The sequence below is a fragment of the Macaca mulatta genome, chromosome 1 (assembly GCF_049350105.2).
Source record: "Macaca mulatta isolate MMU2019108-1 chromosome 1, T2T-MMU8v2.0, whole genome shotgun sequence".
NCBI classification, from domain to species: domain Eukaryota; kingdom Metazoa; phylum Chordata; class Mammalia; order Primates; family Cercopithecidae; genus Macaca; species Macaca mulatta.
This window is the reverse complement of record NC_133406.1, coordinates 31,391,760-31,407,937: the sequence shown is the minus strand read 5'-3', so window position 1 is coordinate 31,407,937 and position 16,178 is coordinate 31,391,760. Positions and strand designations below refer to the sequence as shown.

Sequence of the window (16,178 nt, the reverse complement as noted above, 5' to 3'; positions counted from 1 at the left end):
ACCATCTCCACTTGCCCAGCCCTGTGGAAGATTAGCGACCATGTATTCCAATGTGATAGGAACCGTAGCCTCTGGAAAAAGGTAAGAGGGGTGAGCTTTCCCCTTGGCTGCCCTCACTGGGTTTTCCAACCTCCAAAGGACTCACAGGAATGACCTCTAACACCTTTGAGAAGAACAGGCCCTCTCCCTGGTAGTTACAGTCAAAGACCTGTTTGGAAGACGTCATTTCAAGCGCCCTCCCTCCCACCCCCCTCTTGGGGTAAGGCCTTTCCTAAGCCACACCTTGGGTCCCTAGCCTAAGAAACAAGGGGGATGTCATCCCTGGTGTAAAGATGCTGTGCAGGACGCCAGCACTCACAGAATCCAGGGAATGCTACAAGGGGAATCCCCAGGGCCTGCCGTAAGAGAGCAAATCTAGGAAGAGAGCAAATGTTACCCATGAGGACCTCCTCACTCCCTTTTTGCTCCTTCTTCCACTCAGATCCACTCCACTCTGCCCCCACCCAAGATCCCAGTGACCTTTGATTAAAGGGCCGAAACTGCTTCCTTTTCTCACAGTGAGAGCTGTCCCTCCCTCAATGCCACACACACTCCCTTCTTCATCTGAGTTGTCATAGGAGGCTAGAAATGGGGTGGTGGCACAACTGTCTTGGTTTTAATTTGTGCTTCACAGCCCTCCCAGGGTCCGCTCAGCCTCGAATTGTATTTCCAAATGTCGCTGAAGGACAGAGTGGGCAACCGAAGGCAGTGGAGATGGGAAGATGAATGGCAGGGTCCTCTCCTCTCTCTCTCTCCCTGCTACTTCAGCCTGCCTTCCACATCTCCCTTGGTGCCTCTGCTTCTTTCCCGCTTTGCACCTCTGTTCTTGAAAGGGCTGCAGAACTGGACTGAGACCACGTAAGAAGGCAAGTACCCCTCAGCTGCCCCAGCTTCCAGCCAGTCCCACGCTTGCCCAGCAGACCACATCTGTGAATCTGCACTGGGCGCCTCTCTTTCTCTCCCAGGAGAAGATGGGAAGATCCAGTACCCACAGACGGACTCCCTTCTGTACACCCAGGGACCCTAAACCAGTTGGAGGCAGCCCACCCTTGTCTTATCTACAAAAAATATGACAAGAGACTTTATCTCTTGATTTGCTTCACCCAGTGTCCCAACTACCTCATTTTTTAAAAATGTGAAATTAACTTAGTTTACCTTCATTGAATCCATGTTGGAGACTATTAAAACTTCCAGGCAATAAAAAAGAATGAGAGCCTGCAGTAAAGCAGTGGCAGTAACTGGTGAAAGAGTAAAAAAACAGAACTGATTGACTTTGGGGTTTGACTAAATGAGGAGGAGAGAGAGAGGAATCCAGGGTGATTCTCGGCTTTCTGTACTGAATTCACTGAGCCCATTCACTGAGCTGGAGGACACGAGGAGCAGGCACCTCGGGGAGAATTAATTACCAGGTCACTTTGTCCCTGGTTCCCTAAAGAACTTGTAGGAGTTTCTGGTGGAATTGTCCAGCAAATAGTCAGTCTGGAGCTCAGTGGAAGGGTTAGGGCTGGAGCTAGATATGTGGGAATCTTCAGCACACAGATGTTGCCATTGTTTTGTTGTTGCTGTTGTTGTTGTTTTGAGACAGAGTCTCACTTTGCCCACCAGGTTGGAGTGCAGTGGTGCAATCTCAGCTCACTGCAACCTTCGCCTCCTGGGTTCAAGCAATTCTCCTGCCTCAGTCTCCCCAGTAGCTTGGGACTACAGGTGTGCACCACCACACCCAGCTAAGTTTTGTATTTTTAGTAGAGATAGGGTTTCACCATGTTGTTCAGGCTGATCTTGAACACCTAACCTCAAGTGATCTGCCTGCCTCAGCCTCCCAAAGTGCTGGGATTACAGGAGTGAGCCACCGCGCCTGGCCAGATATTGCCTTTGCTCCATCCGTTTCTTCTTTCCTCTCTTGTGTTGCTGAAATCTCTCTGTTGCATCTATCAGAGCCCTTCCCCAAACAGTTTCTGTCGGTGGCACCCCCTACTGCCCTGACTCTTCACTGGGCACTAAAGTTCCCAGCCAATTTTTTAGGCACGTGTGTTCCATGTCACAAACAGGAAGCTTCGCATTCTTTTTCTCCCAGCATGGGGAAATTGAGCACATAATAATACTTCAAATAACTGTCAGTTGATTCTAATTCCAACATGACCATGTCCAGGCAACTGAACTATCCCCTGGCAAGAAGTCTAGGACTGAACCTGTTCTAGGTTCAGTCTGGGCCCTTGTACTTGGTTCAAAGACTTTAGCCCTTCTCTTGGCCACACCAGGTAGGCTGGAATCCTCTGCTTTACTGAGGCAACCCTGTGGTGGGCAGTGGGGCTAGGGGTTGCAGCCTAGCTTAACTCGGCATTTTGCCCCCTTGCAGGAAGGTTTATCTTCTGTCCTTGCTGCTCATTGGCCTCTGGGACTGTATGACCTGTCACGGGAGCCCTGTGGACATCTGCACAGCCAAGCCGCGGGACATTCCCATGAATCCCATGTGCATTTACCGCTCCCCGGAGAAGAAGGCAACTGAGGATGAGGGCTCAGAACAGAAGATCCCCGAGGCCACCAACCGGCGCGTCTGGGAACTGTCCAAGGCCAATTCCCGCTTTGCTACCACTTTCTATCAGCACCTGGCAGATTCCAAGAACGACAAGGATAACATTTTCCTGTCACCCCTGAGTGTCTCCACGGCTTTTGCTATGACCAAGCTGGGTGCCTGTAATGACACCCTCAAGCAACTGATGGAGGTACGACCCAAAGGTCTTCTGCCCAGCCACCTTGCTAGGAGCACCTTTGGGGCTTGCATAGGTCCAAGTCCAGTGACTTCTCAACCAACACTGCAGGCCACTAAGGGCGCTCTTTATGCATTACGATTCCTTTTGAGTCACTACTTCATGTGTTATAATTCCCTTTGAAAACCATTTTTTAAAAAATTAGCCAAGGAATTACGACCTGGATATCTGCTTTTTAAATCCTGGTTTCCTCTTTTGAGCGACCTTACAATGGGGGAGGGCTTCTATCTCTTTCAACTTCTCTCTTTAGTAATTTTTTCATCTATATGTTTGCTCATTAATTTGATCATTTATTTATTCATTCATTCAGCACTTCCTCTGTGCTGGGCAATGTGTTGTGCCAGTCCCTCCTCCGGCAGAAGAAGGGGAGCTTTACCATCTGGTGACATCCGGCATATGGGCTTTTGTGGAAAAAAATTCTAGGATATTATTATGAGTATTATTATTTTTTTGAGATGGAGTCTCACTCTATTGCCCAGGCTGGAGTGCAGTGGTGCAGTCTCGACTTACTGCAACCTCCGCCTCCCAGATTCAAGCAATTCTCCCACCTCAGCCTCCTGAGTAGCTGGGATTACAGGCACACGCCACCACGCCCAGCTAATTTTTGTATTTTTAGTAGAGATGGGGTTTCACCATGTTGGCCAGGCTGGTCTCAAACTCTTTTTTTTTTTTTTTTTTTTTTTTTTGAGACGGAGTCTCGCTTTGTCACCCAGGCTGGGGTGCAGTGGCGCAATCTCGGCTCACTGCAGCCTTCACCTCACAGGTTCAAGCAATTCTCTGCCTTAGCCACCTGAGTATCTGGGATTATAGGCGCCCAGCACCATTTTGTATTTTTAGTAGAGACAGGGTTTCACCATGTTGGCCAGGCTGGTCTTGAACTCCTGACCTCGTGATTCATCCGCCTCGGCCTCCCAAAGTGCTGAGATTATGGGCATGGGCCACTGCGCCTGGCCTCAAACTCTTGACTTCAAGTGATCTGCCCGCTTTGGCTTCCCAAAGTGCTGGGGTTACAGGTGGGAGCCACCACACCCAGCCTAGGATGGTATATTGAGACCAGGGGCCCAGGAAAGCCAAGAGAAGCCTCAAGGACGTGAGAGTGTTTTCTGGCTCTGGGAAGTATGGATCATTTCAGCTCAGTGACTTAGTTCCCACCCCCTTTCCCCCACTGCCTTTTCTGGGAGGGGAGTAGGGCTTGATAAGATGAAGCGTCATGGATTGATTGATCACTATTGGCCTCTGGGGCTATGATAAGTCATGGATGGAAACCCTAGATCTTTAATCTGTCCTTGGCTTGGCTGCCTGACAGTCTTTCTTCAGGTTGGATCACACTGTGGAAGCAGAGTTCATCAATAGGGAGGCATGAGTCCCTTCAAGATGGTGCTTATTTGGACCTTGGACACTAAAGTCTGTGGGTCTTAGAAGGGTTCCTTCTATTCTAGTGGTCAGTTTCCATGGAACTTCATCACCTTTGCTCAGGGCTCTGGGATGAGTTAACCCAAGTCTTCACTCTCCGAAAGAAACTGTAGGTTTAAAAACCCTTAAGACACTTAGTACTGCCTTCTCTGGGCCCTTCAGTCATTTTTGTATACATTGGTACTGGTCTCAAAGCCCTTCCATATCCCTCATGTCTCTGTCCCCAAGTAAGATCTTAAATGTAGCCCTTCCTACAAGAAGAGCAGAACACTGCTTCCAAACCACGCATATTCCTTGGGTCCTCCCCTCTACACAAACGCCATGTGTTCGAAAGCAGGGTGAGACTGAATCTCTCTGGAGAAAAGAGAAATTCAGCACCAAGCTTTTGATCAAAAGTATAACCCCCCCCCCCCAAAAAAAAAGTGCCTGTTGGAACAAAATCAGGAAAACCAAAGGCAGAGAACAGATAACACCAAAAGGCCTTTTGTAGCCTGAGGAGAGAGCACGGGAAGGGCAGGAGGGGAACAGCCTCACCCATTTGCCTTGGGGATGGTGAAGGTGGGCACTGGGGGATTCCATCTTCAAAGCATGGATGACTTCTAAGTCGTTTTCAACCCTGAGACTCTTGGATTCTGGGCCTGTTTAATCCCTTGCTGATAGATTCACTCTTCCTTTTTCACCCCTACCACCAGTATCCCAGAGCCTCCATGAGCAGCTGGCCCCAAGAGATGCCACAAAAGTGTTTGCTACAAGAAAGGACACTGTCCTGATTCTCTTCTCTGTCCAGAATCACCAAGAGGACTTTTCCCATTCCAGCAAGAAAACATCTGTGTGTTGATCTAGAGCCCTTTAGAGACTTTAGGTGGTGACCTAGTCTCTCTTTTTCCCTTTATCCTTCCTACCCTTCATTCTTCTTTTATCCCTTTATTCATCAGAACACAAGGGTTGAGCATTTATGCTGTCCCAGGTACTGTGCTTGAAGGAGTTCACAACTGAGGTGGCTATTAGTCAGAGACTGACCAGTCTATGCTCAACACCCATGTTAGCCAGGCTGCCCACCAAACCCACCACCATTTTTTTTGACTTCTGTAGGTATTTAAGTTTGACACCATATCTGAGAAAACATCTGATCAGATCCACTTCTTCTTTGCCAAACTGAACTGCCGACTCTATCGAAAAGCCAACAAATCCTCCAAGTTAGTATCAGCCAATCGCCTTTTTGGAGACAAATCCCTTACCTTCAATGAGACCTACCAGGACATCAGTGAGTTGGTATACGGAGCCAAGCTCCAGCCCCTGGACTTCAAGGTGAGTTGCAGATGTTACCCCTGACCTCTGAGTTCTTCCTCTCCACTCAGAGATTGAGGAGGGGGAGAAACAGCACCCAAATTCACACTGCTTTGCTGCTGAAGACTGTCGGAGGGCTGGCTACAAGTCAGCACCCCGGGAATAGTTATTCTTACTGAAAACCTGAGAAATCAATGGTATCCATGCTTAGATTGTAGTGACTGCCCAGGAAAACGTGAATAAATAATCAATTCTTCATTCCATCCACCAACTTCAAATATATACCAAAGGGTGTTTTGAAGGTGCCAGTCCTACAAGATATCTTACTTAATTTGAACAGTTATCACGGTCAAATAAAGTTGGTACATGATGCATGTCATATTCTCCTTTTGGAGATTCATGAAGAACACGGGCCTATGAAGTTTCAGAGAAACTCCGCAACAAAGAAATCTGTTGGCGTTATTCAATCAGCATTCCTCAAATGTATTTGACTGCATGGCCATTTCTCTCCTCCATATAACCTGCCAACCCCATATAACCTGCAATCATTCATTGCTTTCCCTGGAACATGCCTTGGAAACTCTACTTTTGTGAGTTCAGGTTTTCCAAAGTCAGAGAAAATAATATTTTATCTTATTTTTCCCAGACTGTTTTCATCTTCCTTCTTTTCCTTGATTTCTTCCTATTTCTTTTTGTTCTTTTTCTTCTGATAATATTTATTAACTACAGGAAAGATTCATGGAACTACATTAGATATGTGAGGTTTCCCCAATTTGGATTAGAGCGATGGCTTCTTAATCAAATTGTGGGAAAGGGCAGAGGGATGGTGAGAAAAATAAAACGCGGCCTGGGAAAATGGGGAAGCCAATCGAATAGCACAGGTGAGTAGGTTTATTTCCTGTTCTCCTCAGGAAAATGCAGAGCAATCCAGAGCGGCCATCAACAAATGGGTGTCCAATAAGACCGAAGGCCGAATCACCGATGTCATTCCCCCGGAAGCCATCAACGAGCTCACTGTTCTGGTGCTGGTTAACACCATTTACTTCAAGGTACTCAGAATGACCCTGGGGAGACCCCGGGGACCTCCTCTTGCTCTTCAGCTTACACCCCCCCCTTTTTTTTTTTTTTTTTGAAACACGCATCTCGGCTCAGTGCAAGCTCCGCCTCCCGGGTTCCCGCCATTCTCCTGCCTCAGCCTCCCGAGTAGCTGGGACTACAGGCGCCCGCCACCTCGCCCGGCTAGTTTTTTGTATTTTTAGTAGAGAGGGTGTTTCACCGTGTCAGCCAGGATGGTCTCGATCTTCTGACCTTGTGATCCGCCCGCCTCGGCCTCCCAAAGTGCTGGGATTACAGGCTTGAGCCACCGCGCCTGCCCCCGCTCCCACCTTTTTTTTTTTTTTTTTTTTAAAACGGTGAGACGGAAGCCCTGAGAGGGCAAATGGACTGCCTGAAGCTACACAGGTCAGCAGGGCAGGTCAATCTAAATGGGTAAAAAAAGCCTAAGGACTACATGAACAGATTCCGACAGTAGAAGGCAGAGAGCTGAACCAACTTCTCCAAAGCGCCTGCTTCTGCCTCCTTGTCCCTGCCTTATTTCCTCGTCGCCTCCATTTATTTTATTTTATTTTATTTTATTTTATTTTATTTTATTTTATTTATTGTTTAAATACGGAACCCCACTCTGTCACCCAGGCTGGAGTGCACGGGCACAATCACAGCTCACTGCAGCCTTGACCTTCCAGTGATCCCAGCCATCCCAACGATCCTCCCACCTTGGCCTGCCGACAGGTGCATGCCATCATAGGAGGTGAAGTTTTTTTTTTTTTGGTATGCCACAGCCCAGGCTGGTTTTGAACTCATGGGCTCAAGCAATCCTTCTGCCGTAGCCTCCCAAAGTGCTGGGATTACAGGCATGAACCACCACATGCGGCCAGCTCACCCTCTTTAACACTACTGGGCATGTGTAGGTAGATCCTTTCTGAGAAATGGTCCATGCATAGTCTGGGCAGACATAAACATTTGCTGAGAGCCCAGAACCGTTTGAACCATGGCTGCTGGGCTACCGTCCAGGGAGGTGTGGTAGTGTCCCCAGGCTGATGGCAGAGTGGGCATGCAAACAAACCCATCATGTCCCACTGCAAGGTGTGCACAGTGACAAACTCTTATATATATGTGATTCTGCTGTCCACTTAACTCCATTTTGAAAACTGGAATGAAATGACAGAGTCAATGTGTTCACAATCTTCAGCCCTGCAATTTTTTTCCCATCACCTGGAGCAGCTTCTACAATGAGTCAAAGTTCCCTTTGCCTAAATTTTAGTTTTTAAAATTTATTTTTATATATTTTATCTTTTGTTTTTTGTTTTGAGACAGAGTCTCGCTCTTGTCGCCCAGGCTGGAGTGCAATGGTGCAATCGGCTCACTGCAACCTCCGCCTCCCAGGTTCAAGCAATTCTCCTGCCTCAGCCTCCCAAGTAGCTGGGATTACAGGCGCACACCACCGTGCCCAGCTAATTTTTGTATTTTTAGTAGAGATGGGGTTTCACCATGTTGGCCAGGCTAGTCTCGAACTTCTGACCTCAGATGATCAGCCTGCCTCGGCCTCCCAAAGTGCTGGGATTACAGGCGTGAACCACTATGCCTGGCCTATTTTATCTTTTTAAAAAATGTTTTCTTTCCTGTAAAATCCAGTTTTAGCTTAAATCTTCTGAGCTTCTAGGTGACAGGCTCACCTCAGACTTAGGGGAGGTGCTATTATTTACCGATGCAGAAGGCCTTGTTTTCCTCAGAGTAATGTTCTGAAGACTGTGTCAACTTGATTACATTTGGGAAGGAAAAGGAAGAGGGGAGTGGGAATAAGCAGACCGCTGACACTCAGGAGACCACCAGTTTAAGGTGGGTAGAATTGTGGCATATTTTGCCCATCCTGGGATGTGCCTCCCGGTACATTCTTCCCTCCCACAGGGCCCAGGGGACTAGCCAGTCGCTGCTGCTGTCAGTCGCTCTGTCTCTTACGGTTTTCCCCTCTCCAAGGACAGAGCAGACTGTATTTCCACCACGTGAATTTGCCCTTTACAGTTTGCAGAACAATTTGACATTTATTAGCCCTCTTGATTCTCACATCACAAATGAAACCTGGGCCACTCGGACAGATTACTTAATTTTAAATACTGACTCTTCCATTTCTGACCATGTGAACTTGGGTGAGTTACCCGAGATCTTTCTATGCTCCAATTTCTGCATCTTATAATGTGGTAATAATGATACATCTACCACATAGGGATACTGAGGTAGCTACTGCATGTAAATAAGGTATAAGTTAATACGTCCAAAATGCTTAGAAAAGTGCCTGGCATGCAGTAAGCATATTCTATAAATATTAGCTATCACCAGCTCTTAGTTTTACAGATAAGAAACCACTACTCAGAAGAGTTAAATGGGCCAGGCATGATGACTCACACTTGTGATCCCAGCACTTTGGGAAACTGAGGCAGGAGGATCACTCAAGCACAGAAGCTCAAGATCAGTGTGGGCAGCACAGGGAGATCCCATCTTTACAAAAACTAAAAGTTAGCTGGGCATGGTGACACACACCTGTAGTCCTAGCCACCTGGGAGGTTGAGGTGGAAGGATAGCTTGAGCCTGGGAGGCTGAGGCTGCAGTGAGCCATGAGCTTGCCATTGCATCACTCCAACATGGGGCACAGATTGAGACCCTGTCCCCCGACCCAAAAAAGAAGAAGAGTTAAATGGCTTGTCCCCAAATTACAGAGCTAGAAAGTGATAAAGAATGGTAATGTTCAAAAGTGTGTCTTCTATCTCAGGGTCCCTCCCAGTTTGAAGAGGAAGTCAGTCAGGGCTCATCCTCTGTTATCTGTGTCTGTGTCTGGCAGAGCCCAGGACTTTGGAGGTTGGCCCTTAGAAAAGAGGTTGGTGGGGCCAGGTGCAGTGGTTCAGGCCTGTAATCCCAGCACTTTGGGGGTGCCAAGGAGGGTGGATCACCTGAGGTCAGGAGTTCGAGACCAGCCTGACCAACATGGCGAAATCCTATTTCTACTAAAGATACAAAAAGTTAGCCGGGCGTGGTGGCAGGTGCCTGTAATCCCAGCAGCTTGGGAGGCTGAGGCAGGAGAATTGCTTGAACCCTGAGGCGGAGGTTGCAGTGAGCCGAGATTGTGCCATTGCACTCCAGCCTGGGTGACTAGAGCGAAACTCCATCTCAAAAAAAAAAAAAAAAAAAAAGAAAAGAAAAGAGGTTGGCGGAAGGCAGACAGCACAAGGCAATTAGATTTAAACTCAAGAAGAGACTTGCAGAGAGGACTGTAGATTGTTCTTGGTTTTGGTTTTATTTTTCTGATTATAAAAGCAAATACTCACTGCTGAAAATCTGGGGAAATACAGAAAAGTACACAGAGAAAAACCTACTCATAATTCCATCATTCTGACACAGTCATTATTAACCTTTTTGTGCATATTCCTTATATATTAATGTAACACTTATAATATATATTAATGTAACACTATAATATGAATATATCTTGTGTCAATAAATATCCTCCTATGAAGGTTTTTGTTCTCACTTTGTGATTCTCTTCCAGGGCCTGTGGAAGTCAAAGTTTAGCCCTGAGAACACAAGGATGGAACCGTTCTACAAGGCTGATGGAGAGTCGTGTTCAGCGTCTATGATGTACCAGGAAGGCAAGTTCTGTTATCGGCGCGTGGCTGAAGGCACCCAGGTGCTTGAGTTGCCCTTCAAGGGTGATGACATCACCATGGTGCTCATCCTGCCCAAGCCTGAGAAGAGCCTGACCAAGGTGGAGCAGGAACTCACCCCAGAGGTGCTGCAGGAGTGGCTGGATGAGTTGGAGGAGATGATGCTGGTGGTTCACATGCCCCGCTTCCGCATTGAGGACGGCTTCAGTTTGAAGGAGCAGCTGCAAGACATGGGCCTTGTCGATCTGTTCAGCCCTGAAAAGTCCAAACTCCCAGGTTTGTCTAGGAAGGAGTTTCCTCCCTGCTCTACCCACAAGGTAGTCTGACCGAAAGTGGAAGAGTTGGAGAAAGAATAGAAAGGAGCAACAAGTCAGGACTCCTGGATTCTGATCCTAGTTTCTACTGCTCACTTGTGGACATCTCTTTTCCTTTTGAGGCCTCCGTTTCCTCTTCTGTAAAAGGGAAGTTTGTTCTTGGATCTCCATGGGCCCAGCCATCACTGGTGCCCTGTGAGTCTGTATCAGGTACAGGAGACAGGACCAGGTGGAGAGGAATTTGAAAGGGCATTGGAATTCAGAGCAAAGACACAGATATTAAGAGCTGGGGAAATTTGGTTCCCATTACACAGGCCTCACTGACGTTTATTATTATTATTATTATTATTTGAGACAGAGTCTCACTCTGTTGTCCAGGCTGGAGTGCAGCAGTGTGATCTCGGCTCACTACAACCTCTGCCTCCCGGGTTCAAGCAATTCTCATGCCTCAGCCTTCTGAGTAGCTGGGATTACAGGCGTGTGCCACCACGCCTGGCTAATTTCTGTGTTCTTAGTAGAGACGGGGTTTTACCATGTTGGCCAGGATGGTCTTGAACTCTTGACCTTGTGATCTACCTGCCTCGGCTTCCCAAAGTGGTGGGATTACAGGCATTAGCCATGGCGCCCGGCGCATTAAAGTATCTTTTAAAGAAGTTGGCTGGCCACGGTGGCTCACACCTGTAATCCCAGCACTTTGGGAGGCCAAGGTGGGAGGATCGTCTAAGCCCACGAGTTTGAGACCAGCCTGGACAACATAGTGAGGATGGTCTCTACAAGAAGTAAAAAAAATTATCCAGGCACGGTGGTGCACACCTGTAGTCCTAGCTTCTTGGGAGGTGGAGCTGGGAGGATTGCCTGAGCCTGGGAGGTCAACGCTGTAGTGTACTGTGATCACACCACTGCTTTCCAGCCTGAGCAACAGAGTGAGGCCCTATCGCTAAATAAATAAATAATATAATATAATAAGCTTCTGACGTTAAGTAATTAGATTTATCTTTTTTTTTTTTTTTGAGATGAAGCCTCACTCTTGTCCCCCAGGCTGGAGTGCAGTGGTGTAATCTCAGCTCACTGCAACCTCCGCCTCCTGGGTTCAAGTGATTCTCCTGCCTCAGCCTCCCAAGGAGCTGGGATTACAGGCGCCTGCCACCATGCCAGGCTAATTTTTGTATTTTTAGTAGAGACAGGGTTTCACCATGTTGGCCAGGCTGGTCTTGAACTCCTAACCTCAGGTGATCTACCCGCCTCGGCCTCCCAAAGTGCTAGGATTACAGCTGTGAGTCACTGCGCTATTGGGCTCTCTCTAAGCTAGTTTAGAAAACTAAAAATGTTGCCAGACTGGAAAGAAAGATGTTCCTTCTGGATGGAGTGAGTTTTTTTCTGTAAGAAAAGAGTCTTGCCCTTTCTCTCTCCCACAAAGAGCTGAAGCCTGAGAATGAATTATCAGGAGCCACGCTGAACAAGCCCAAAGTAGTTTATTATTATTATTATTCTTGTTTTTTGAGATGGAGTTTTGCTCTTGTTGTCCAGGCTGGAGTGCAGTGGCGCGATCTTGGCACATTGCAACCTCCGCCTCCCAAATTCAAGCGATTCTCCTGCCTCAGTCTCCCAAGTAGCTGGGATTACAGGCATTCGCCACCACACCTGGCTAATTTTTGTATTTTCATGGTAGAGACAGGGTTTCATCATATTAGTCAGAGTGTCTCAAACTCCTGACTGCAGGTGATCTGTACGCCTTGGCCTCCCAAAGTGCTGGGATGACAGGTGTGAGCCACTGCACCTGGCCCCCAAAGTACTTTATTATTTTTAACACATATTCATTGTGAGAGTATGATTAGGTGAATATTTAGGATTTCTTCTTATGTTTCAAAAAGCCCCAAAGGATCTCTTAATTCAAACTGAATTCCCATCTGTGAGTTGAAGCCAACTTTCTCCCATCTCACAAAGCCTTCTCCGGCCTTCCTTCCAGGTATTGTTGCAGAAGGCCGGGATGACCTCTATGTCTCCGATGCATTCCATAAGGCATTTCTTGAGGTGAGTACACCTCCCGACTCTCTCTTCCTATGCTACTTTTCTGCCACTTTATTATCCAGTATTTCATGTGATTTCTAACTCTGGAGTTCTTGCTCCACGAGCTCTTAGGGTACAGACAGGAGATGCATGAACAACAGAACACACATGTGGAAAAGGCCTGTTTCCAGCGTTAAGGCCTGCAAAAGGCCTCCACAAGGCCTGCTATAATACAGCCCTCCCCGAAACCCTCATGGTGTGATTGTTCTGCCTTCCCTCCCACTACCTCTTCTGCAGCAGGTCAAGCGGGAACACAAATATTTAGGAGGGTGATATAGGAAAAGAAGCCAGCAAAGCTCATCGAGAAGGAATTTACAGGATGGGGGTCGCAGAAACCCAGGGAGAAGGTTTTTTTTTTGAGACGGAGCTTCGTTCGCTCTTTGCCCAGGCTAGAGTGCAATGGCGCGAGAGCTCACTGCAACTTCTGCCTCCCGGTTCAAGCGATTCTCCTGCCTCAGCCTCCTGAGTAGCTGGGATGACAGGCATGCACCACCATGCCTGGCTAATTTTTGTATTTTTAGTATACACAGGGTTTCTCCATGTTGGTCAGGCAGGTCTTGAACTCCCGACCTCAGGTGATCCACCTCCTTGGCACCCCCAAAATGCTGGGATTACAAGCATGAACCACTGCACCCAGCCAACCCAAGGAGAAGTTTTAAGAAAATGGATAGCATCTAGTAAGAAGACTCCAGGGCTGGGCATGATGGTTCACACCTGTAACCCCAGTACCTTGGGAGGGTGAGATGGAAGGATCACTTGAGCCCAGGAATTCGCAACCAGTCTGGGCAACATAGTGAGACCTTGTCTCTACCAAAAAGTCTTAAAAAAAATAAAAAGTTTGGAGACTGCCCATAGTTTACCTTTCCCTGACGACAGAATAGTGTGATCACATGCCTAATTGTAATGGATGAAGAGCAAATGGAAGGTAAGAAAGGGAAGCTGGTGAGTGTGCATCAGTGTCTTAAAGTGTGCTCCAGACAACTAGAGCACTAGACTACACTGGAGGCAATGAAAAGCTGGTCAAATAAATGTATATCCTCTCGTGAGAGATGAACAGTACACACTGGCAGGCTGAGGTCTGAGACGTCCCACAGTAAAGAAAACGGTTGAACATCACTTAACCTAGTGTTCCCCCAGCTGAGGTGTGCATGGAACCCTGTGTTAGAGTAACAGCTGTGTACAGCCTGTGGAACTTCTGGTTCTAGTTGTTCTCAAGCAAACACTAAACTATGGACCAACAGCAGCAGTCATCTGGGGAGCTTTATCTTTGGAGATTCTGGGATGGGCCCTGAGAATCCGTGTATGTACTAAACTCCTCAGGGGATTCTTATGCACAATGAGATTTGGGAACCACTGGTATAGACTATTCTTTGCGGGAGCCAGGCTGTGAGGGAAAGGAGATGGGACGATGGTAGAGAAGTTTCTAGAATTGAAGAAATCGAAAAGAATGAAGGTTGTAGTCAAAGAGAAAGGTTTCGGAGGATGGTGCTAGTAAATATAGAGCCAGGGATCAAGCTCAGTAGGAAATGCCTGGTTCAGAGGAAGTGGAATTTCAACGGGAGTGAGGAAATGTGGTAACTTGAAAGAACACAAGGTTATAGTCTGAGAAAAGGATGCTATTATAATTTCAAAGGTAGAGCAGTTCTGAGATGGCAAGTCCAGGGTGTAGCCATGGACAGGTTTGCTTACGTGGTAATGCTCATTAGGTGTGACGAGATGAAAGAAATGGGAGGCTACGGTGTTGAATGGGTCTCCTACCGAGATTTTTTTTTCTTTTTTTTCATTGAGATGGAGTTTTGCTCTGTCGCCCAGGCTGGAGTGCAGTGGCATGATCTCAGTTCACTGCAACCTCCGCCTCCTGGGTTCAATGGTCTCAAACTCCTGACCTCAAGTGATCCACCTGACTCGGCCTCCCAAAGTGCTGGGATTACAGGCGTGGGCCACCGTGCCCAGCCTACTGCGATAATTTAATTGTCTCAAATGATAGCAGGAGTTGGGGTGGACAGAAAGGCTATGTGCAAAAATCCTCATTGTGGGCATATAATCTATAAGACAATGAATGTCAACGACCTTTAAGACAATAGCAAGAGTAGAGGTATTGAGATCAGAACAAGGGATTTTACCAGTGCTGCATTAATGGTTTTGGAAGTTAAGATGACACTGCTCACACCCTCTTTCATATGGATTTTTGGAAGAAAGAAAGGAAGACTGCAAGGGAAATTGAGTCCTCAGGGTTTTAACTCTCATTGAATATCCCCTTGTAAGGACTCCAATTAGAAGTGTCAACTCAGACCTCGAGGGGCTTGAGTTACTATTAGGAAGAAGCAGAGGTCTGGATTCATTTTATCCACCTGAGCCCAGTACACAATGATGTAGATTTTTCTGTGGTTCTCACAACAAAGCCATTTTCTTTGAAAACCCTGGGAACCCTTAATAAACCCAACTAATTGTAGATCTGAGAAGCCATTAAAAACCAGACCTGATTTGAATAAAAGGATCCTGGTCATGCAAACACTCTAGAGTCTGCTAATAAACTTAGTCCTGGAATGAGCATGAAATAGACACTATTGGGAGAGAGAGGGTAAGGGAGGGAGAAACAAAGGAAGCGGAAGGAAGAGTGAGAGGGAAGGAGAAGACATCATTAACTAGGTCCAGAAAACCCAGGCAGCTGGTTAATCATGTGCTTTCATAAGAGCAGAAACAGAGTTCTAGTGATATTCTGGGTCCTGAGGCAAAATTTTCTGAAGGTGTTTCCCTCTAGACCTGCTTATCAACCATATTCAAATACCACTGTTTCAGTCTGTTACTCCAAAAAAATGGCATCTCGTCCAGCCAGACAACCCACCTCTTTTCACAGGCCCGAGGTCCTGAGTGGCTCTTTGGAGTAGCTGTATCTTGGATCTTGATGCTCCAAGAGTGAAACAGTTTCAACTATGGAGTTCAGATCTTGAGCCAAAAATCTTTCAGCAGCTGGTACAAAAAAATCTGCTGTAAAACCATTTACAATGGTACCAGCCAGAAATGTGATAACTTGTGTACATTCAGATTTCTGGGTTACCTTAATGGAACTCTTACACTTACTACCTAGCACAAGGCTTGGACAAACACAAGTACCTTACATTATCTGCATAAAAGAATGAGTAGAAGTAGAATTCTGGAGGGAATCCAACCTGACCCAAATGTACTTTTTACTGGAAAACAAAAGCATTTGAGGAAATGCTGTGTCTGTGGATGATTTACCTGCCAATAATGAACGGCAGAGTAAATAATGTAGTTTTATTTCCCATGTGACCTGCAGGTAAATGAAGAAGGCAGTGAAGCAGCTGCAAGTACCGCCATTGGGATTGCTGGCCGTTCGCTAAACCCCAACAGGGTGACCTTCAAGGCCAACAGGCCTTTCCTGGTTTTTATAAGAGAAGTTCCTCTGAACACTATTATCTTCATGGGCAGAGTAGCCAACCCTTGTGTGAGCTAAACTGTTCTTATTCTTTGTACCTCTTCCTATTTTGGTTTGTGAATAGAAGTAAAAATAAATACAACTACTCCCATCTTACATTATAAATGGACTCTGCATCTTA

At 46.8% G+C, this 16,178-nt stretch overlaps 1 protein-coding gene across 1 annotated transcript; it reads left to right on the top strand.

Annotated features, from left to right (window-relative positions):
- SERPINC1 (serpin family C member 1) lies at positions 1-16,158 on the top strand. The gene is given in 7 exon segments (NM_001104583.1): positions 1-81; positions 2,396-2,762; positions 5,313-5,528; positions 6,419-6,556; positions 10,105-10,495; positions 12,500-12,564; positions 15,899-16,158. Coding segments are annotated over 7 exon segments (1,395 nt in total). The 5' UTR covers positions 1-40; the 3' UTR covers positions 16,076-16,158.
- Positions 16,159-16,178: the final 20 nt, after the last annotated feature.